At 39.8% G+C, this 22,886-nt stretch overlaps 1 protein-coding gene across 9 annotated transcripts in view; it reads right to left on the minus strand.

Moving 5' to 3' along the window:
• Positions 1–22,886, minus strand: part of LOC103353067 (receptor-type tyrosine-protein phosphatase F) — a 167,551-nt gene that overhangs the window by 62,035 nt on the left and 82,630 nt on the right. For all 9 annotated transcript variants that reach the window (XM_008275836.1, XM_008275845.1, XM_008275840.1 and 6 more), the window contains exons 5-6: positions 10,385–10,573; positions 5,408–5,518 (exon numbers count right to left, since the gene is read on the minus strand). In XM_008275836.1, the coding sequence (XP_008274058.1) occupies positions 5,408–5,518; positions 10,385–10,573 (300 nt within the window). The remainder of the gene's footprint in view (positions 1–5,407; positions 5,519–10,384; positions 10,574–22,886) is intronic.

The raw sequence follows: 22,886 nt of genomic DNA on the forward strand, positions 1-22,886 counted from the left end.
ATTTGAACACAGAGTAATGACAACTGTCTAACAATAATAATGTTAGATTTACAAGATAACTCAATGAATAAGATGGTCAAACTTTACGGTGTACGGCATTTTAAAGCATTTCGTGCTGGAAAAAAGTGACACACATTAAACACTGAGAAAGATTTACATCAACCATAACGTCTGATCGCTGAGCTTCATGGCAATATGGCTGGTTTTTACATGCAAAGACTGGACAGGCTGAGTAGTGTTACCAGCCTGGGAACAGGACGGGGACGACATTCTCAAGCAAAGCATGCACAGGAGCTGAGGAAAGATAGGATGGGATAGCAAGTCTGGATACACTAGGCGAAGAAGATTAAGGTCCAATTTTCTCACATAAATGACTGAACATCTGATTTCCAGTATGACTAATGCACAACACACTTTCCTTTGAGTGCTTCCAGAAAGAAGCGTCAGTATTCCATTCATGTTGGTGGCCACCTGTGTCTTCTCACGTAACTGCAACATTCTCCAAGTGTAGCTCTTTTTTACAACACATGCTTATGAAAAAGAGAAACCTGAGAGAAGGGCCTAATGCAAAACCATTAAGCTCCAAGTATCTGTTATTCTTTCATGATTCCATAGACTAAACAGCGCTAAGAGCAGTCAGTCAATGGGGCCTGTGTATATTGAACACTGAATGTTGTGAATAATTCATGGCGTGCGGTTAAGTTTGGAGAGGTGCTGTGAACCAAAATGACTAGAGGGCAGGTAATTGTTATCGATTCCCCCGAAGCTTCTCTCCTGTTGAGAGCGGCTTGGAGAGATGGGCTCCGGGACTCTATCAAAACCACAAAATAAGCCCTGTCTCCACTCTGCCTGCCTGCTTGCTGGATACCTATAAATTTAACTGCCTTGACAAAGTGCCCAAGGATAGCAGAACCTGTTCAGTCAATCAATATCTGGCACAAACTGGCACAGAGTCAGCAGGCTCCCAGGCTTCCTGGCAGCAGCACTGGACTACCATGATGGTCGATCATCGCCCCTGTCAGCACACTGCTAGCTTATTCTTAAATATTCTGCGGGTCAGCTCTTTGCATCTCAGTGTTGGGAAAATGGTACACAAGGAGAGATCATTTCCAAAAAGCTTACTGTGTCATAGACCATGTGAATGTCATCAGTCATTAACTGTCAAACAGAGTTTAGTATATAAATATGTGGAGGGTCCAAAAGTCATAAATCATTTCTAAGAATGTATTAATGATTAGTTGTTGTAATGTAACCTTAATATTTGCTGAACAGTCTTTCAACATCACGCTGTAACCGTGTTTGTTGCAAAGCCTGCTGCAGCATCACACAGTGACTGGGGGAAACATCCATCTCTCTTCCCATTAGACTAACATGTGCCTATCACATCCTTCAGTCTTAGGGTGGAGGATGCCCATGGTGGTAAAACAGACATAATCCCTTGAGAATGGCTTTGTCATTTCTGATACCCATGTCCCTCAGTGGGGGAGCAGGGGTGTTGCTGCCTAAATACCTGACAAATCCGGTTGCCACCTGAATACCAGAGTAATCCATCACACACCTCTGATGGGCCTCCAGAGGCGGAAGGAAAGTTTGAGGGTGAAAGCAGCTATAGTTTTTGTTGGAAGCAGTTGACAGGGACAATATGGGTGCGGCTGGGTAGAATGCACAGCAACATAACACAACAGAGGTCTAATAAAGACTTAAGCTAACTGCTTAGGGACGCCTTTGTATGCTTTTGAAAACTAACGAAACGAAAACTAATCAAAACACGGTTTGGGGGAGTGGCACGGTAAGGCATGCTAGAACTATTTAGGGATTCATGCAAATGAGTAAACACCACACATCTACAATACAGAGGACAAGGGAGAGCTATTAATTATATTTTGGTACAGCAGTGTCTTTATTAGAGGGGATAGGAGGGATGGTCGATCTCACCTAAAATCTGCAACAAATTGAAGGAAAGTGAAAATGACCAACCTTCACGCTGATCTGTTTGCGGATGAAGTGATTTGATGGAGGTGAGCGATGGAATGAAAAGATACAAAGTGAAGAGGAAGACAACACAGTGAAACAGACCAGTGCTTCCATAGACACAGTGGGAGTTAGTGGCATGGCACACAGACACAAAGTAATGCATAGATGTACCAGGGAAAGAAACTCATCATTCTTTAAACTTGTCATTTGAATATTTAGCATTTTGTTGCAATAAAAGATGTTTTACTAAATGTAAACATTATACATATACTCAAATAAATTAAGGGTAAAAAAAAAATAAAAATCAGACTTCTGTTGGATGTCATAGTTTCTGAAAAAAAATACTGTACAGTTAAATTACCTGATTGCATTGTAAAAAAAAAAAAAAAAAACTTCAGTCCATTTAGGTGTAAGGTGTTTCATTTGTCACTTGTCTTTTCTTCTATTCAAAATGACTTTTCCAACTCTCAATAGCGCTTGGTGCTGGACAGTAAATATGCTCCTGTATCTTCATAAAAGCTCGTTATAAAACTGACCTGAATTGATCATTTTGCAAGTTTCCATCCTTGACACATAAATATACACACATAGAACAGCAAGAAGATACTTTGGTAAAAGAAAAGCCCAGCTGCAGCACTTTATCCTTTATGACATATTGACATGTCACATGGATATATGAAGGAGTGCCAGCAGACAGAAGCTGACATCCCTCCTCCGTTGTGGGATAAGCATTTGACAAATGAGCGTTCATGCACAATCACAGCATGCTTGTGATTCTGCCCACGTTGATGGAGTCCTGCTTTAGAGGAGGGTCACCGAAAGCGACCCATAGCAAGCAGGGCGCACACGCACTTGCACACCTACAAACACGCACACTCTCTTAATGGATGAGAAGTGGAAGGACATAAATAGATACGCAGACAGGAAGGGAAAAACAATCCATAAGCAGACCCCTTCATCCACAAAACCACCTCCTCCTTCAGTCTCACCCTCCCCACCCACACAGAAATATGAGGACATCTCTCTCTGGTGGTTCTAAAATGTCAAGACAAGTGGTACCGGCAGCATTTTTTTTGTACCTGCAGACAGAAACTGGATCAGGTGGTGACAGTGAGGGGAATAAAAAAAACAGAAACACATTCGTAGACACAAACTATCAACCCATAACAAGAACATTTAATGCAAGTCTGACAGGAGTGTACGCGCATGTGGGCGAGTGTTAGAAGGGTGTTGATAGAGAATAATAGCATAGTTCTATCGCTCATTTTAGTCCTTTCATATGTCACTTTCAAAAGTGCCAACTTTATTGGAATTGCAAGGCTACAAATTATTGTTCTACCCTGGGAGGGTGCAATTGTTAAAAGGTGCTGAATTTAATCAAGTGATAATCAAGCGAATTCCTATAATTTACTCAAAAGTGAATAAAAGAAATATTAGAGCACAGTTAATCTCAGGCCTGAATTGTTATTTTTTGTACATCACTGCACTACAAATGATTGTAATTAAATGTTCAAGTATTAAGGGTCCATTTAATATTGAAATAGAGGACTGAAATCAACTAAGTTCTTTTTTTTTTTTTTTTTAAATACATTACACATTACATTACATTCAAATGTAACAGTAGTCCAATAACTTGCTTGCTTTTGGAGCTTGTTGTGTTTACGTCTGATTATAGACGTTGAAAGCACCAAAATCTCCCCTCCCTTGTCTCAGAATTAAAAAAAAAAAAAAAACTTGTAACGACAGGGTAGAAAGTGAGGGATGTCAAAGGCCACTTGTCTTCAGTCCCTCATGTTTTAAACCCAATCTAGCAGCCCAGTGATAGCACAGCCCCAGGTCTCATCTCCTCATTCCTGCAGCAGTAACAAAGACGGAGTGAAAACATGGCTAGAGCCTTTGTTCTCCATTTCAGACAAGTACACTTTTAAAAGGTTACGGTTGGTTTGATTTCCATCTCTCCACTGGTGTGGTGAGGCTGGCGGAAAAGTTGGTGTTAAGGCCAATGGGTTGACAGCTACCTGGGTGGTGTTACAGACTAGCTGGGCCTGGGGGCCCTGTTGGCGCCACACCACACAACTACTGTAATTACCTCTGAGGAGAAAAAAGGCAGCGTCTGCACCTGTGACAGACATGTCCTGATTAATAGACAAGACTTACTTCCCTTCCTCGCCTTTGCTGTTTGGCTGACTACCTCCCCCTGTCAAGATTTAAGATCTAAACCTTCTGGAGCCCACAGTGTTTAATCTGTAAATTTGATTCCACTGTGGTCCTTGAGGATGATTTTACCTCTGATAGCTCAGATCCAGGAGGAGGTTCTGTCTGTAGCTAAAACATTTATCTTGGATACCTTCCCACAATAAAAAATAAAATATCATACTAAATATCAATAGAGCGAAAAGTGAAAAGGACTGTGCACATTTCATTTTTTATAGTTTGCTGTTTTTGTCTGAGGTGGATGGGAAACAGTAGACACCAATTTAATCCGCCCGTATAATACACACTTTTAACAAAACTCTAAAATGATAGCCAAGTGTGTGTTTTTCTTACCATGACACTTTCACTCCCTCCCTTCTCCACCCACACTAACAACTGGAGCAGCTATTCTGTTTCATGTACATCAGACATGGTGGTGTTATCCGCAGGGGCTGACCTAGACTACTCTCTCCCATACCAGCTTTTTTTCCAGCATGGGTACAATGCTGCCCTTGCCTTGCATTAGTCTGCTCACGGAAACACCACAACAAAAACAAACCCTGAAACTCCAGACCCCTCCACGCCTTTCGGAGCTCTGGGTTGTGCGGGGGGGAATAATGGAGCCTTTCGATACAGTCAAAATAAAAAAAGAAAGGAGGCCTGGCATCAATGCCAGCAGAGGAAACGATTTCAATGCAGCTGTTTTCACAGAGGCCGCACCTGGTCGAGTTCGTAGCCAAACAGGAGGTTGAGGTTAGTTCAGCTCATTGGTATGGGAGGAATGGCATGGTCAGGATAATGTGAAAGAATTGGTTGAGGGAGATACAAAAAGACATACATGGGGGTATATATGTGGGGTTTTTTTTGAAATTCATTAATAACTAAAGGCACTGCAAATGTCATCACTAGAGCTCTTCTTGTGCTGAATGTTAGCAGAGTTATGTTGGGAATAACTCCATTTATCAATAAGAATTAAAGTAATAATAGGGTGTAACCGTCCACTTTGTCAGGTGCAACAAAGATAATATTAGAGTGAGGAAGATGTCAATCAAAGACAGTCTGCTCACTCCTACATACTCACAAGAAGACCGCAACTCATACTATATAACAGGTGAACAGGACATTTAAGGGGAGACTTGTTAAAGGGTTGCATGGTTGCTTGTGATCTGAAAATGGTTGAGACAACAGAAATGATTAATGACTGATTAACTTCACAACTGAGAGAGACGTTTGACTTTACCTCGTACGTAGAGATTGGCAGGAGCAGAGTAACGGGTCCCAGCACTGTTCATGGCAACGCATTCATATTTCCCCTGGTCCGACTCCTCGCTGTTCTCAATTTGCAGAGCGCCTGCATAGAGGATTAACAAATTTAGATATCTTGACAGTTGTGGAATATGAGATGCAACATGGCATGGAACCACAGCAGCTATCTGCACTGAGGCTCGCTATAGAGCCTGTAGTCAACTAGTCTAACCCAGTTTCTGCTCAGACATGGACACAGTTTTGTCAAGAAAATACTTTAGGCAATACAAGCGTTTAGCAGGTCTCACAAGTTTAACACAACTGCACATTGGATTTTTGCCTAATTATGTTAAAGAGGAAAAAACGACCCGGGCTAATTAATCATTTGAATAACATGTCAAAACCAGATCCCTTCTGCTTATGGAAATTACTGGCAAGTGTTTGTGCCACTCAGAGTTATTTTTCTCAGCAAGATGCAGCAAAGCTATGCTGCAGCATAACGCATCACAAGCAGAAGAATGGATGTAACGTGTAAGTAAGTGATCAAACTGGTATTTAACAACATGGAGTTCAGTTTAACACTGTTTTACTAAATCACATTATTTTAAACCTGTAGGAGAATGCTATTTTTTTTTTTTAGCTTTTGGCTGAGAGTTACTGTTGTTGTCAGAATTCCAAATGAGATACAATTAACATTTTGAAACTACTGAACTAGGTAAAAGGTCAATGTGGATCACCTAATTGTTAATCTCAAGTCAACACCTGCCAGTGCAGGCATCTTTTCTTCAGTCATTGGTGAGTATGCATTTAGCAGTGAGGTCGTTATTGACCATGTCTCACCGGGCCAAGATGCTCCTCCACCAGATGGCTTAAATTAGTATTCACAATCTCAAGTAGCTGTAGTCATCAGAGGAGAGGCTAATATGTTGTATCTAATAAAGCATAAAATCCCAGGAGACCTGTCTTGGTCATTTTGACACTCCATGTCCATAGCCATCATGTAATCATTGCTACTGCAAATGGCTGATAGAGGAAACAAGTTATGATTCCACAAACTGAAAAGACCAACAGGAAACTTACCTGCACCACATGATTTAAAATACATTCAGAAACAAAACTACACCTCTGAGCAATACACATGTAGTGAGTGATAACAGTTATCACGTCTCCAAAGCAGCATGGTACTAGCACGAAAGGCAGCCAGTCACCATGCAGTTTGAAAATGACAAAAATATTCAGCATAATATGATGTCAGGATACATTTTTCACATCATGCAGAATGAGATGAATGCAACAAACAGGTTCACCACCAACCATAGGGGACTCGAATCAAGACAAGACCAAAAAACAGAAGTAAAACAGGGCGGGGCAATGACATGTGATAATACCACCTCAGATCTCATGACAACACATCCCTTCGAGGTGTTTGCTCGGCTTGCTGAGCTCATCGCTGTCTGATTCAGCACTGACATGCACCTGCATACTAATGTCGGTGTCACCAATCTGTCAATCTGCCAGCTCTCCCATGGGAGAAAACAGTGTGAGTACTACAGAAATGTAGAAGGTTACTGCTATGGCAGTTGTCAGACTGCAACACTGAACCCCTTCAATACGTCCAACTACTTAAATGCTTGTGGTTCTTCTACAAGGTCATTTCACAGCTTCACAGAGCAGCAGATACCTTAGGGGCACAGAGGCTATCATAAGGTTATCTTAATTCCTAAAGAGTTAAACATCTAATTGAATGTGGGCTTCATTCGGATGCACACACAATTTAAAATGTATTCAACTTGCCTCAGACGTCCACTATTTACCTCACTGTTGTTGAAGGGAAATCATTCTTTCAGTCTTGGGAAAAGTAGATCATATTTCCATAAAAAGGGGTTAAAGCTTGCACCTTAACAATCTCAACCAGGCGTCCTGTTCCCATGCCGAGGGCCAATGCTGCATAGGCTGTATGCAAATACAGCTATTTCATTTTACATTATGGCTGCATAGAGGAGACAGGTGGATCCTCCTGTGGTGATGGTGGCCTATAGTTTGAAATGTAATTCCTCGTCCCTTTTTGCCGTAAAGCCAGAGGCAATGCTGAGGCCAGAAGATGTCTGTTTCTGTGTGGATGTGCGTTTCCTCATGAATGTGGTTTATTCATATCATTCATCTGTATAGGAAGAGCCTTGAAAAAACTTGCTTACAAGGAAACACATAGGACTTCTGCATATCTCATGACACCAGGGTTGGTGATCATTTGTTTGTTAAAGAGCAGACAGTGAACAGAACATGTTGGGAGGCGACAAAGGAGAAGGGGAAAGACGGTGGGTTGGCGCTAACAGTGTGGATGAGCTTTGTGATGTGGCACTGGGGAGAATGCAGGGGTCCGACATGGGTGTGAGGTAATGGTGTGATATTTTTCAATACACTTTATTCATCATTCTTACCTCTAATTGGTGTACCACCTAGGTGGGAGTAATTTCGATGCAGACAGGGTTGAGAGATTAGTTAGTAATCCACAACAGTGGGAGAAAAAACATGGCTTCTGAGAGGCCACAGATAAAAAAAGAAAGAAAAATGATACGAGAGTAGAAGCCACTTAAATGTGAAATGACCAAGTTCGGTGCACTTAATCCGTGCTGTGAAGCAAGTGTGCATTTTGGACAATACATGTTGTCTGGAAAAACGAAAAACATTACAGTCTTCAAGAAGGATCCTATCTGGTAAATAAAATACAATGTTTGTTTTTGCTCTAACTTCTGTATTGGCTAACAACAACTATAACGACATTTACCTTTGCTTCACAGCAGCAATAAAATACGCGTTTTAGAGATATTTTAGTTGAACTGTCTAATTTAAGCTGGCCCCCACTCTTTGACAGCAGTTAGTAAAATGGACAAGAGTAAATAATGAAAGTTATACACAGCAAATAGAGTGACAGACAGCAAGAAGTATTCATGTCAGAGGTACTGAATTGAAAAGAAGTTAGTACGTCTACAGAGTGAATGATTTGGATGTTGTGAAAAGATATATGTGCGCTCAATAAAAAACGAGCAAGTGTGATGCAATAGGAAGAACTTGGTCTGCTTTCCTGTTAAACTGTGGCAGCAAATTAGTGTGCTTTTTTTCTGCCATTGCAAAAATTGGCCTCATTTCAGGTTATATGCAGTAATATAAATCCTGATACAGCAGCAGATGTCAAGAAAAGGGTGGTGGATAAAAAGAACTGTTAGTCTGAGGGCATTACATATCAGCACATTTTCAGGCACTTGCAATGTATGTGAGAAAGAAAACTAATTAAAAGTTTGTTGCTGATTGTAAAAAAAATAAAAAAAAAAAAAAAAGCAAAACACATGGTTTGCACTTAAAATATTAGCAAACAATTAAGGATGTGCGTCAGTATCTAATTTGTAGAAATCTGTATTTAATTTGGGTTACAGCTGTCATACAGCCACATTTTAATTTTGCAAGAACATGAACAGTCTCAGTGATCATGCTGAAGTGACCCAGTGTCCACTGGTGCGCTCCAGTGCCAAGCTTTCCTCGAGCAGCTCTCATTTTTGATGTCTCTGTCCTCAGACCTGCTGCCCGGCCTAACCTATAAGCTGCTTTTCCACGACGGTACACTCACAAAGTGAAATCTACCTCACTTAGAAAGGTTCACTATAGGATCCTCACTAAGCTAGGTAGATTTAGAACTCAGTGAAAGACTGAACAAGGTCAAAAGCCATCTTTGAACCTTGCACCTTTTCCATTTGATCCAAGTGGGACAAGCACTGCTTATTTATCTACAGAACTGTTGCTGTCAACAGAGTACCTCGTAGATTTTTGTATTTCAGACAAGATTGAAGTCTAGCTGATGCATCATCTGCTGGCCATATTGTGACCCTGCTGCATGTTAAAAAAATGGGTTAAGGATTTTTTAATATGTTGAAAAATGACTTTCTTTTTGCTTTAAAGGGTTTAAAGCTAATGCATCACTGTCAAAGACTGTATGAACACAGGAACAATGTCATTTCAACTTCTGTTACTTTGTAGGTAGCTGCTGAGCTGTTGTCAGGAAACAAAAAATCTCTAAGAACTCAACCGAGTATTTATGGTGACAATGACAAGCTGAAGAAACTTTCATGTCCGTTGTGATCAAAGCAAATACATGAAATCACACAAAAACAACAAAGGCCTTTTGTTTTTTTTCACATCATCTTCATGTCTAACATGACTTGTGTCTGTTGGTATGCACATGACCTCCTATATCTGGAAACTTGCCTTTGCTGCAGTTACACTATCAGTATTTCATATACAGTAAAACGTACAGTCGTGAATAAAAGTTTACATTTGATTGACACAGCTTTCTAATAATTAAAAAATTAAATTCATGATGGTATTTTGTGACTCAGACACATTTCACGGATACCATCATAGAAAATTAAGACTTATTGGAGTCATATAATCTCAAGACTGCCATGATACACATGGTAAACGTACTGCATGGCCGTATGCGTCACAGGTAAAAAATGAAGAGTTTCATGTGACTTTGGAGTCATAGTTTGGTATGTTTCCAGATATAACAACAAAAACAACAAAAAACCTGAACTTTTTAAAAATGTCTTACGATGAATAATATAGTGCTCAATCGTTCAGAATTCTTATTGTAACAGTTAAAGCACACATATGCTTAGAGCTTTACTTCTGAGTCTAAAATAAGTCAATTAAGTGTCCATAAATTGAAGCTCAACATATTCTCCATATATGTTTGATAACATTTTCACAGAGTCTTTCTAACTTTTAGGGCTAGCCTTGCTCGCTTGCTACGGCTAATGTACAACAACATACAACAACGTACCTGTGCTCATGGAGTACGTTGACATAAACAACTTCTAACAGCAATTGTTTGGCCTAAGTGCATATAAAATTGATCAAGTATTATATATGACCGAATGGTGTGGGACGAATTCATGCATTACACCAAATCAAACTGTACCTGAGCGAAGTTGTTTGATGCGTCCGTTGCTGCTGCTGATGTCCACAGGAAGCATGTCCTTGAACCATGATATCTCTGGATCTGGGTTTCCACTGGCAGCACACAGCATTGTGGCAGTTCTGGTCTTTTCAACCACCTTCAGCTGGGGGCCCATATCAATGGTGGGGAAGCCATGGGGGATCTGGTTCTCTGAAAATATGCAAAGGCAGATTTTAGTACAGCCACAGACACAAAGAGCAAGAAAAAAATAATAAATAAACAAAAAGAGGAAAAAATGTTTTAAAAAAAAAAGACTCAGACAGAATCCTGCAATTGCTGTGAGAGGAGTTGAGTGCATCAAAGCTATTGAACTGGCAAGGACAGAGAAGAGGATGAAAGAGAGCAAATACATTTCAGGTTCTAGAGACTAAACAGTACTCAGAGAACGCACACACAGACACACAGAAATTAGTGTCAGAGCTAACGGTACGATTAGTAATAGTAGATCTGATGCTGATTTGGATTTTTCAAAAAAGAATCGTGCTCATGATTGATTATCATAACAGGCTTATTACTCGGCACAGGGAGTCTCAGGTTTAGACAGAAGAAGGATAGGTGCATTCTGCCCCTGCGTACCCATGCATAGATGAGCCGCCTTAGGCTTAGCAAACTAAACAAACCTATTTGAATAATCCAACATATCATAATGAATGTAACGGAATATCCCTGACAACACATAAGGTATAATCCTTATAGCAGAACTTGGAATCCCAGAGTAAAAAGTTGTCTCAAATTTATACTGACATCACGTAACGCGATTAGCAAAATATGGCCGATATATATAGTCCTAGACTGCTTTAGAGCCACATTTGGTATAGGGGGATTCCAGTGTAATGAGGAAGAGGCCTATTCCAGCATAAAGTGGTTACCAATTTTTAGTACTGACCAATTTTGTTGCCAATTGTCATGACAATAAACATATTGTCTTCTATTCTATAACCATCGATATTTAACACTTACACTATGTGTTCCTATTGTGGAGAACTTGCAGTCTAGTCATCATCATTAACAGCTACATTGGTATATTTTAACAGCTCTAATGTAATTTTCCTCTCAGCACCCACTTTTGTACTGTCTCATTCTGTAATGACAAGCTGTCGATATTTGCATTAAACAATGTAATATCTCTCTATGTCAAATGTTGAAAATGCCTTGATTTCAGAACAATTCTGTGCAATTATTTATTTTGTATTTATTTAAATAATAAGGCTACCTTAGTTTCTAACTGTGCTGCAAAAGTCGAATCAGAGCCCCCAATCTCATGCTCATAATAAATCCTAATTTAACCTTTGGACAGCGCTAATAAAAAGGAAACATGATAGCCCTTGAGAGGTCTTATTATCAGCTTGCTCTTGAACCAGTAATTTATTTTATCTGTCTCCTCATATGTGGATGTGTCATTGGGGGCAAAGTGTTAAGATGAAATAAGTGCCAATGATTGTCATGTCTGCCTTTGGTTCAACATGAAATGAATACCTAACTGCAGGTTATCTATCAACAAGCAAAGGATAGCTGCTCCAGAGCAATTAACAAAAATGAATACAAGAAGTTAAGGGGAAAAAAGCATCCAAAATGGACTTACAATGTCAATCCATCTCTCTCTCCATCCATCATTGATGTAAATTCACACACATTTTACTCTATTTTTCCTGTACATTTATATGCAACCAGTACATTTCAGTTACTGTTTCTTCTTTGTCCTGTAGTTTATGTTTTGTCCTCTCTGCAAGTATCTCTGCCTCTGCTGTGATGTGTTTCTAATTTGCATTTACTTTCTTCAGCATCCCGAGTGTTTATTGTTCTCATATGCGCTGTTTGTCAGATTTCTATTTTCTATTCTGTTCTCTCCTCCCCTTATCCGACCACTGAAGGCAAACAGCCGCCCTTCCTGAGCCTGGTTCTGCTTAAGGTTTTTTCCTGTGAAAAGGAAGTCAGTTCTCCTAATTGTTGCCTAAAAGGGAAGCTTTGGATTTGTTGGGTTTCTCTCTATAATACATTTTTTTTAGGTCTTCACTTTACTTTGTAAAGTGCCTTAAGATGATTTGTGTCGTAAATTAACACTAAACAAACAAAACTGAATTAAACTGAGCTCATGCTTAGTAGGGTTCCAGGGGGACGGTTCCTATACCAGCTCACACTTGGTGAGCGGCAGGGCGAACCCCAGACAGGCTGCCCGTCTGTCACAGAGCGGAGATAATATGTCACTAAAATATGAATTGAGCATTAGTGTTGTTATTGTGCCAAAACTCTGATCTAGTACCTGTCCGAATAAATCTATACTCTATACTCAAACGATTCCACAGCAAAAACCTTTTAAAAAAATCTGATAAAGCAAAATAATAATATATGAAGAAATATGAAAACTTCAAGTTATTTTTCATTACTAATTAAAAGAACCTTAGTGTCCATTTTCTACACACATGAGCTCTTTAGCAGGACTTCAAGTTGCTTAAAGGCCTTGTGGTTGACTCTAAATCAAGGGGAATCCATTTCACTGATCAGTCTGTTGGCTTTTTGTGCTCTGACCAAATTACTTTAGAAGCACTGTTATAATAATAATAAACATTTATTCAAACAATGTAGAAACTACCTTGAGAGAGCCTGTTCTAATTCCTTTCAATTTCTAAATCTAATTTGACTAAATAGAAAACTGGAAAATACTTGACTTCTGTAGAGAACGTGTACTGACTTGACTTTTGTATTCAGACTACCTTCATGCACTGCTGCAGTGTGCAGGCTGCTAATCCTGGTCTGAGCTTTAGCACATCAAGTGTGACTTACAGTTAGTCATCTTACTTTCATACTTAAGAAAATTGTAGTTTTTGTGCTGTGAAGTGTTTTCTTGTTTACTTTCTCATATAGGTCGATCTGTTTTTGACAACGAACGAGTACTTCACCAGTGTCATAATGCTGTTAAAGCTTTCACATAATACGCTGTAATCAAATGTCCTCTGTAAATAATTAATTTATTTTATGGTTAACTTTACATGTTCGACCAGATATCGCTAATTAAGTGTGATAAGAGTGTTTAATAGACTCAGCACACCTTCCTGGCTGGTCTACGTGTGCTGAGTGCATTTAGTAGTAACTGAAACAACAACTGGCAAAAATGTTGTCCCACTTTGGCTACAGGGAAGCAAAGCTGCAAACACTCACTGTCCAGCTATTACACATCCAGGTTAATTATCAGAAATGCTGCTCTTAGCAAACACTAATGATTATTAAAAGGGGTAATAAAATTGGATTTAGCACAGTTTTTTTATGGCAACGCATCGCAGAACTTTTCTATGATGGTATATGGTGCAACAGTATTAAGGATGCAACCGACGTGATGAGAACAGTTTGAAGGAAACCTCCAGAGTGTCTCGGCATAAAACATCTCATCTCTAACTACCATGATCATATACCTACTGCAACTGTAAATGTATGCATTTGTGCATTTGTGTGAGAAGTAGGTCAGTGATAGGACAGCTAGCATTCTTAGCAAACTTCCAATTAAATAATTAATCATCACAGAAACACACCTACAGTCAGAACTATCCATTGAGCGCACCACCACAAGTAATGCAAGATCATCTCATATCACTCATCATGAATTAGAAGTGTTTAAAGTGTTTGCAATTGTTCAAAAGTAATGATATCCAAAATCCACTAAATTCCATTTCAACAAAATCCACTAGTGACTCATTCATAACTAACTATATTTGCTCCACTTTAAGTATTACTGGTGGATTTTGCCCTTTTGAAAGTAGACACTTAAAATGTAGACCTATGTTTTCATTTCATTCCCACCTCAGCCCCCCCTTAGCCCGTCTGACTCAAAAATCCACATGTAAACTTATATGGCTTGGGCATGAATAGGAGCATGGGTGTTGGTTTTTGTTCTGATCCTCAGCAGAGCAGTTGTTCCTCCTTTCACCCCTGTGTTTGGCCTGTAGCCCGGATCGTCTCATATTCAGATGTAGTTGACAGATCTCTGCATGGCTTCTTATCTTTGTGGCGAGGCTTACTTCCTGTCTAACGATATAGAATTAGCTCTCAGACATCCTCTACAAAAGCGGATACCTCTATGAAACAGATAAACACAGGACAATAAAATAATACAGCACAGTTTGTCATTGTATGAATAATGGCAACAGTGTCGTAGCGCCCTGTGTTCCTCTGTGGTTTGCTCTCTCTAACCTTCAAATAGAGACAGAGGGTCAAAGGTAGAGAGAGATGGAGACAAGGCAAGAACGGAGCACGAAAACAACGTACATTTTTTTAGAATACATTTTTTAAACGGACAGTTTGGTGGTAAAAGATGATACTGTAATAAATTCCTTTGCGTCTCCTTTTAAGATAAAATGAAATCTCACCTAACTACAAATTGCTTAGAATATGTTCATAATAGATCATCACAGAGGAAGTCCCTTTGCGGCTGGGGACATGTACCTCATTTTATCATGTATGTACACAGTGGGTTGGCCAGCAGGTGTGAGTTCTGGTGCTTGTGTTCAACACAGTGGGTTGTGTTTTGGGATTTTGCTGCTATGCTGTTTTGTGCGTAATCAAATACTATATAAAATGTCCAGTGTTATTGCTAAGAACTGATATATATTACATGTTTGATCAAGCAGAGAAATGACAAAAAATCCCCAAATTTGTGCAGTAACGTCAACCCACAATCCACTGCTGGCTCCCATGTGATGAAAGCTGTTTGTGCATGTACACAACTGGACCCCCTAAATGACTCAGTCTCAGTCAGAAAATTGTACAGCCTCTTTTTACACAGTGGAAATCTGTCGATTTAATGAGACATGACACTGTAGTGTCAATTACACCTAGCCAGTTATCCTAGGGGTTGCACAAGAGAACTGAGACATCTGTCATACCTTATTTTAAAGTGAAGTTTGATCCATTTCCTCCAAAATATACTGACAGTAACATTAAAGGTTGGAGCATACAGTTGATCAGAGAAAGAAACATCTTACTTTACTGGGAGGAAAAGCTATCCTAACCATCCTGCCCACATGGATATTTATTATTTAACATTATTGCTAAATGTCCCTGGAAAACACAAAACATTGTTAAAACAAAGTGAAAGAACCCCGAGGAGTTTAACAAGAGTCAATGACTCTGTCATATCAGAGAGCACAAATAGGGAATAATTTAAAAGCTGTGCACTGCAGCATGTCTGCTCCTGAAAAACTGGTCGGGCTGCATGTGCACTATACGTTATACATATGTAGAAGGCAGTGTTGCTTCTACAGTGTGCACTGTTACAGGAGTAGGAAATATTAAAGTTGAGTTTTTTGGGGGGGTAGTGTGACCAGGATGAAAACTGAAAAGCAGCTCTATTTCTTGAGCATCTAATGGATTTTTTTGCCATTTAAAAATGCCCTTGTAGAAACAACCAAGACAACAGGACATGATGTTAAAAGCAAATATAACAAATCTCTTTAACTTACAGATTTAAGCTGTGCCTACTTGGTACTTTTAAAAAGTTCTTGGCATCACCAGAAAACCTCACAGGAGAAAGATTGTTGTTGCATTATCTTTCATCATAGTCTCCTTTAACTTCAATGCACTTAGTTCACTGATGTTTAAGGTTTACCACTCCTTCCAGAAGAACGTCCCATTCTGATCCTCCACATACTCCACGATAGCCAGAATGACTTCATCATCACTGTGAAAATGGTGACCACGCAAGTTGGATTTCAGGTTGGAAAACAGAAGTCAGATGGTGCAGGTCAGGTGAGCAAGGTGTATGAAGTAACAGTTCAAAGCCACATTCAGCTGCTTCTGCTGTCTGTACTGTGTGGATGGACTCATTGTCTGAAGCAACAGCAGATGCTTTCCTTTTTCTCCGATTGCTTCGAACACTTGAGTTTTTGTGGACAGTGATAAAAGGCTTTATAGTACACAGTTACGGCCAAAAATGGGAGGCCGAGAACTTTTTAAAGCACTCTTGTAAAATGTCTGAAGTTCTTAGGAGAAGGGTATATCTCTACATCTCTGACTATGTTTTAATCTGTCCCAATGCACAATTGCGCTCTCAAGGGTAAAGCCAAAGACTAATATTGTCAAAGTCTTTGACATGAGGGCCTCTTGCCTTTTAAAAAGTCTGTCTGAGAGTCTATACTTATACAATTGCTATGATTTGTTTGTTTAAAAAAAACATTCTTTTACGCACGCACATAGTAACATTATATTAATTTCAAAAAATGTAGAGACTTTTTGGGACATAGGAAAGCTAACTGATGTTGTGTGTTGTAAAACATCCATAAAGAACTTTTGAAAATGTCTTGCAAGAGGCCTAATATTTAACTATTTTAATATGGTTAAAACACAATGTCTCTTCTGGTTATAAAACCATTGAGCGCACGTCTAACATAGAAAGCTTGGTATGTCCTTGGCTTTTGGGTGAAGAAGAAAGAATAATTGAAATTTCTTTCTATATATTTATCAAAGATAATGTCAAGCTACTGGGTAAGATTTTGAGTCCCATCTGTCTATTTCTACTATTGCAAATTCTGCGGCTGGCCTAGTCTGCCAACTTGTCATCCTTGGGAGACAAAGATATGCCTTTGTTCAGTCCCTTTTAATTTGAAGGGAAATAAAAAGGGATGGGAAAATTTGGAGAGAATACAATGAAGCAGCTCCGGCAATGCAGGTTGATGTTTGTCAAGATAGAGGGAATTTTTAATAAAAAGTCTTCCTTGTGCTAGAGTGTAGGGAAAAAAAAAGAAGAAAAAAAGCTTCCCTCCCTTGTCTAATCTGAGCAGGAAAACACAAGTCGGACAAAAATCCAGCAATAACGTCACATAGTCCTTTCATTACCACGATGAACAGTGGTGCAGCAAAAAAAGAAAAAAAATGGAACAAAAGTGGTAATGTCATGAATTACACTCACAAGGAGATTTGTGTGTTCTACTCGTCAATCTTACTATTACACTGGTAATTTATTCTGTTTGTATGCAGACTAAACAATCTGAAATGATTCCTGCTGCATGTCAACCTTTATTCTGTCACTGATCTAAAACAGTCTAGTGGTTAATGGGACTCTGTTTCACATGTAAAGTGCTTTTGTGATACAAATGTTAGAACAAAAAAAAGGAGAAACGCCCTGGATTTGCAAATGAGTAAGGCCAGCGGCAGTGCCAGAAAGGCATAAGACGAGAAACTAGGTAAACACGAACTAGTTTCTCCAAAATAAATAGGGCCATTGTTCTCTTAACAGCTGTTTATCACGCACAGAGTCATACTGCCATATGAGCAGCTTAGCACATGAACTTACAGTGTACACTGACTGTAGCAGTGCAGTAGAAAATAAAGGGCGTAAGAGGGAGGTGCTGTGTGGTTTTGTGGTTGTACTACTAATTTAGGATAGCAGTGGGAGCCTAGATTATATACAAAAGGCACTGGTGAACGTTGGCAAATTCATTTCTAAAAAGAAGATGGACCAGTCATACGGTAGTTATTAGAATTAAGAAAACACGATACAGCAATCATAAACTACGTTGTCAAGGTGGCATGTCTCTGCATCAGCCATAGGCAGGTGAAATAAGATTTACATGAGAGAGGAGAGTGAAAAAAAGTGAAAAGGAGAGGGGATGGGAGGAGAGGAGGAGGGGGCAGGGGAGGGGTGCATGCCAACCTCCTGCCAGCTCCAATTACCAGTGTGAGTGGAGCGTGGCAGCTAGGGCGATGGGTCTAATCAGAGCCCTGCTGAAAGAGACCCATCCCTGTCCTCCTGTCCCACTGGGAGCCTGCTGGAGCTCAATCCTACACTAGCGTCAGCCAGCGTTTTTCCCACAACCCAAACACACTCATCTCAATGGGGGAAAACACTCCAGACGCCCCACTTCCTTCGTAACAGGGGAGCCCTGACATAGTGGCACAAGATACAAGACTTGTGCATGAAAATGCCTGCCTCGTTTCCATTTCTTTATGTCCCGGTATCTCCTCCTACCTTGTCGTCCTAAATGTAAGAGGGTGTGAATGTCATGGGCTGCTTTAAATATTTTAAGTGAGGACGTTTGGAAGAACACTTATATTCATCAAACATACAGGGGAAGCATATGGTCAGGAATATTCATGAGAAAATACTGCCACAGCATGAAAAGGAGTTGTGTCAATATGTATCAATATTTAATTTAGTTCAGATCAATGTTTGCTTTCAAAAATTAAGGCGACGGGCAACAAAGTCTGTGCTAAGTTCTTTCATTTAAACATTGACCTGATTTAATTTCAAACAAGACATAAAAGCCTGTATGATCTCCACATGTGCCTGTTGCCAAGTGATGGATGACAACAATTAAAGGTGATGTCTCCTTTGATAGTGTGAACCAAAGGACCACAGTGGCAGCCACGCAGCCACTTGCCTCATGAAATATTACTGCTCTAAAATCTAACCTTTTTAAGCATACACCATTGCACTGTCCTTGCACTGAGCACTGTTTATGTGTGAAAATGTGTAACTGAGGGCTAAATGATGAAAAAGCAATCTATTTTATTAAATTTGTTAGTCATGAAAACTACAAAGATTACTGTGCCCAATGTGTTTAACTGATAAATCTAATTGTTCACCTTTCTGCCAGTGCAACTTGCAAGGGAAAATAAACATCGCGCTGTGAGTGTTGTCTTTGTCTCAACTAGTCTTGAGTGACTATGGCACTGGAAAACAGATGAGCAGTCTGCAGAAACAAGGCACATGGCCTGCAGCTGTTTGTAGCCAAGAACATTGTCGAGACAGACATTTGCATCTGCCTGAGACACGGAAGTGTGTGAGAGGTGTCAGTGGCAGCAGGAGGTGCAAACAGACAGCCAAAGCTAACATGAGTTCAAGTGAAAGAGCTCTACGAAAAGCTGGATTTCTGATAGTGTGTAAAACATTTAGCAAGTTCACTTGGGAAAAAAATAACTGCAAAGGTTATGGTGGTATTACGTTTGGCTGAACAATGGTAATGGATACAAATCTGGGGTTTGTTGTTTATTAACTTAATAACGTATCGACTTGGATTTAGCCAACTTTCACATTGTAAGGGTTTGATAAATATGGCAGTATTTTTTTTTTTTCTTTCTTCCTGAAATCTGGTGACAAACTAGAAGTGACTAATAGGCCTCTCAGAAAGACACACTGACCTGACACGTATTCATGCAACTGCCTTTGTGCTTTTGACTTGCAAAACATCAGAGGCCAAAGAGTTTTCTCACATGCTTTGCCGTGAAGGGCATGTGAGCAGGACTCTCCTGCTCTTCAGAGAAATGCTAGCTGGCAGAGCTCCCTCTGCAGAGGTCTCCTCTGCAGGGATGACATGGCTCACCCCAACATCAAAGACCCGGCAAGGAGGCCATTGATGTAATGCTGTTGTAAGGACGTGAAAATTGTGAAAATCTCGATGGAAAACAGTGGCAAGAATAAAAAATAAAGATGACAAAATGCAAATAAAAAATAAAAAATGTTTGTTTACTGGTGGAACTGAGTTGGTGTGAACACGACTTGGTGGGTGATTGCATAACAGCTTTAGTAGATGGACAGATAAGTCTGTTTACTACAGTCAGGATAAGGCGGTGAGGAAATGAATGCAAATGTACAATGTGCATTGAAATGTGCATTAAAACACACGTGAACACCTTGCTGAGCCTGTTGTCTCTAGCACGCTATCTCTTAGGCCAGGTGTTATGGCAGTTGCTATGGAGATAGCAGTGAATCAAACAAATACTGCTGCTGCACGCACAGACACACCTGCACGCAACGGACCATCACAAAAACATAGCCATAACAAAAACAGTGCTAATGCAGTGGTTAACACACACTAATACTCTACATGGTAGTAGCAGGAGCACTGCGCAGGTATTCACTGTTTATCTAAGTGTATTTGGAGTAAAAAGACTGTAATGCATGCCATGACCTTTGAAATAATACGCTTTTTTGTCTGGCTGAGCAGAACATTTGGCCTCACTTCCTCGTCTACAGGCAGATAATCAATAACAGTCATCTAATTCCTCTCAAACTCCTTCCTCTCATTCCATCCCTCTCTCTCTTTTTATCATCTCTCTCCCTATTTTCCTATTTATCTCTACTTCTCCTTTTTTCTCCTATCTGATATCATACTTCCACTGTCGTCAGTATGATCTACGGTCCTGCCAGGTGCCGTGTGCCTGTTATTTATGCCGTGTCGCACCAGTTAGTACATCACCCTGGCCTCTGACCCATTACTGCAACCCAAGGGTGGTCTTCTAAATTCACATGGTTATGCTGACCGAGTCACCTTGTGGGATAAGCACTGCCGCACAGAATCACATCCTCCATTTACTACGCTATGTGAGTAGCACTGCTGTAGGCTTTCATTTTGAGATTACAGCTCTACTTCTTGCCTCGTGGTCCTACTAACAGGAGTTTGATTGAAGACCCTTGAGATTATGGTATTACAGAGTACACGGTTTGTAGTTTACTACTAATTTTAATGTAACTGCCTCCAAGATGAAAAAACCTCAGGGCTCATGGTAAATTTCTGTGGTAATGTGATGTGGCTAATAAGACAGGCTATACCTCCAGGTGTCTTGGGAAAAAGAACAAGGACAGGACCAAAAATCAGTAAGCGTGACAGTTAATGAAATCGGTCCACAAAAAGAAGCAGAGCAGCGGTTTGCAAATAAATGAATTAATTGATCCTCTCTACAACTCAAATTAATCATCGGCAGAGCTTTATTGTGACATGTTTAGTGTAATTACAGCAGATAGGGATGGCTTTTATGAGTTCTGAGAAAGGCAGTGGATATAGTGGAATGTGGCAGGTTCTGTTAATTAAATCCTCACTGACTGGGCTCCTGTGACAGCCTTTACTTATTCTCTCAGTCAGAGATAATGAATAATACACAGAGTCTGTGAGTCAATGTCGACAGCCTCAGCTTTGATTATTTAGAGGTTTGCAGAAGTGATGGGTATTCAAAATATCAGATTGTGGCATAATCTGTAAACTGCTTTACTCAGAAGGGGCAAATGCAATAATTTCAACAATGCTGGTCACCGATAGCCAAAATGCAAGACAAACATGACCTTTTGCTGCAAATTGTTTGATAATTGGTAACTATTCTGGGGATATTCGAGCAGCTATTAGCGTTTTACGACTGGTTAGATTTATGCATTATTATACCTCGAGTAAAAAAAAAAGACTTATTATACGACTTATAACTAAGCCTAACATAGTATAAACCATTTTCTGTAGTTAGTTTTGTCACCATGTGGGTTCCAACCTCACTACAACTTCATCAGGATGAGACACAGACTCAGTTAACTGTCCCCTGCAAAAAAGGTTAAAAATACAGATGAAGATGTAATGCATGCAAAATCAGCAGAGCCGTTGACAGTTTTAAGCAGAGCGATCAACTACAACCTTGAAAAACATAGGTTAGCAGCTTAGAGAAAATGGGACTATGCCTCTTAAACATGAGAAAAATGTGAAGCTTAAAGCCAAGCCGTAAGGCTGATAGTGAGTCAAGCTATTCTCGCCTGCCTTGTGCAGCCCAGCGGATAAGCCAAGAGCGCTTGGTGTATAAATGTGTGAGGAAAAGGGGTCAGGGTGAAAGGACTCCCATTAGCCAGCTCATTGAGTGTAGGTATTAGAGCCCCCCTGACATGCTGCAGGCCCATCCATCCATAGCCAGTCAGGGCCCGGGGAGCTGTTGACTCATTGGCCTACAGAGCTATGAGGTGGACCTTGCTCCTTACCTGCACCTGTAAAGGCCCACAGTGTCACGATTAAGAAGTTAATGGAAGACAACAACCCAGGTGTTTTTTTTGTTGTTTTATCAAGCACTGTATTTCTATTTCTATTTTATTATTAGTGTTTTTATTAGAGTTGTTACAACAGATGTTTATTGTATAATTATTAAGGCTAAAACAATTTATGATGATAATATTGCCCTATCTATGGAAAAATATATCAATCAGTCAAGCTGACCTTCTTATTGTGTGTTTTGTCTCTTTTTTGTTACAAATAAATTACATTCAACATATGAGTGCAGGATGGTGGAGAGTCTCTACACTGTATTATATGTTGCTTCTATGTTGGAGATCAGACAGTTCCTGGTGCAGGATTATTTATGATAGTATTATTTGTGTATTTTACATAATACGTTTGTGTTAATGTCACCCTTTTTGTTGTAATTTTATCATTGATTTTTGAGGTGGTACGATGTACTAATGAAATGAGAGAATGGACTAAAAACTAATGCACTTCAACGCAACACTTTCAACAACATTGGACTAAAACAGACCGCAGAAGTAAATCCATTTGAAGGGTTTTTATATTAGATTGTTAATTGTTTGCCATTGTACAGGGATTTCTTTTTTCCTAGCATCTGAGTGTTGACTAATCAGGGGTTTTGCATGACTCAGAAAGAAATAGACAGACACAGGCGGCATTTACTGTTCCCAACATCAAAGCATCCGAATGAAATCATCTATACTAAACCA

The sequence above is a fragment of the Stegastes partitus genome, unplaced genomic scaffold (assembly GCF_000690725.1).
Source record: "Stegastes partitus isolate 25-593 unplaced genomic scaffold, Stegastes_partitus-1.0.2 Scaffold59, whole genome shotgun sequence".
In the NCBI taxonomy this organism is placed as follows: domain Eukaryota; kingdom Metazoa; phylum Chordata; class Actinopteri; family Pomacentridae; genus Stegastes; species Stegastes partitus.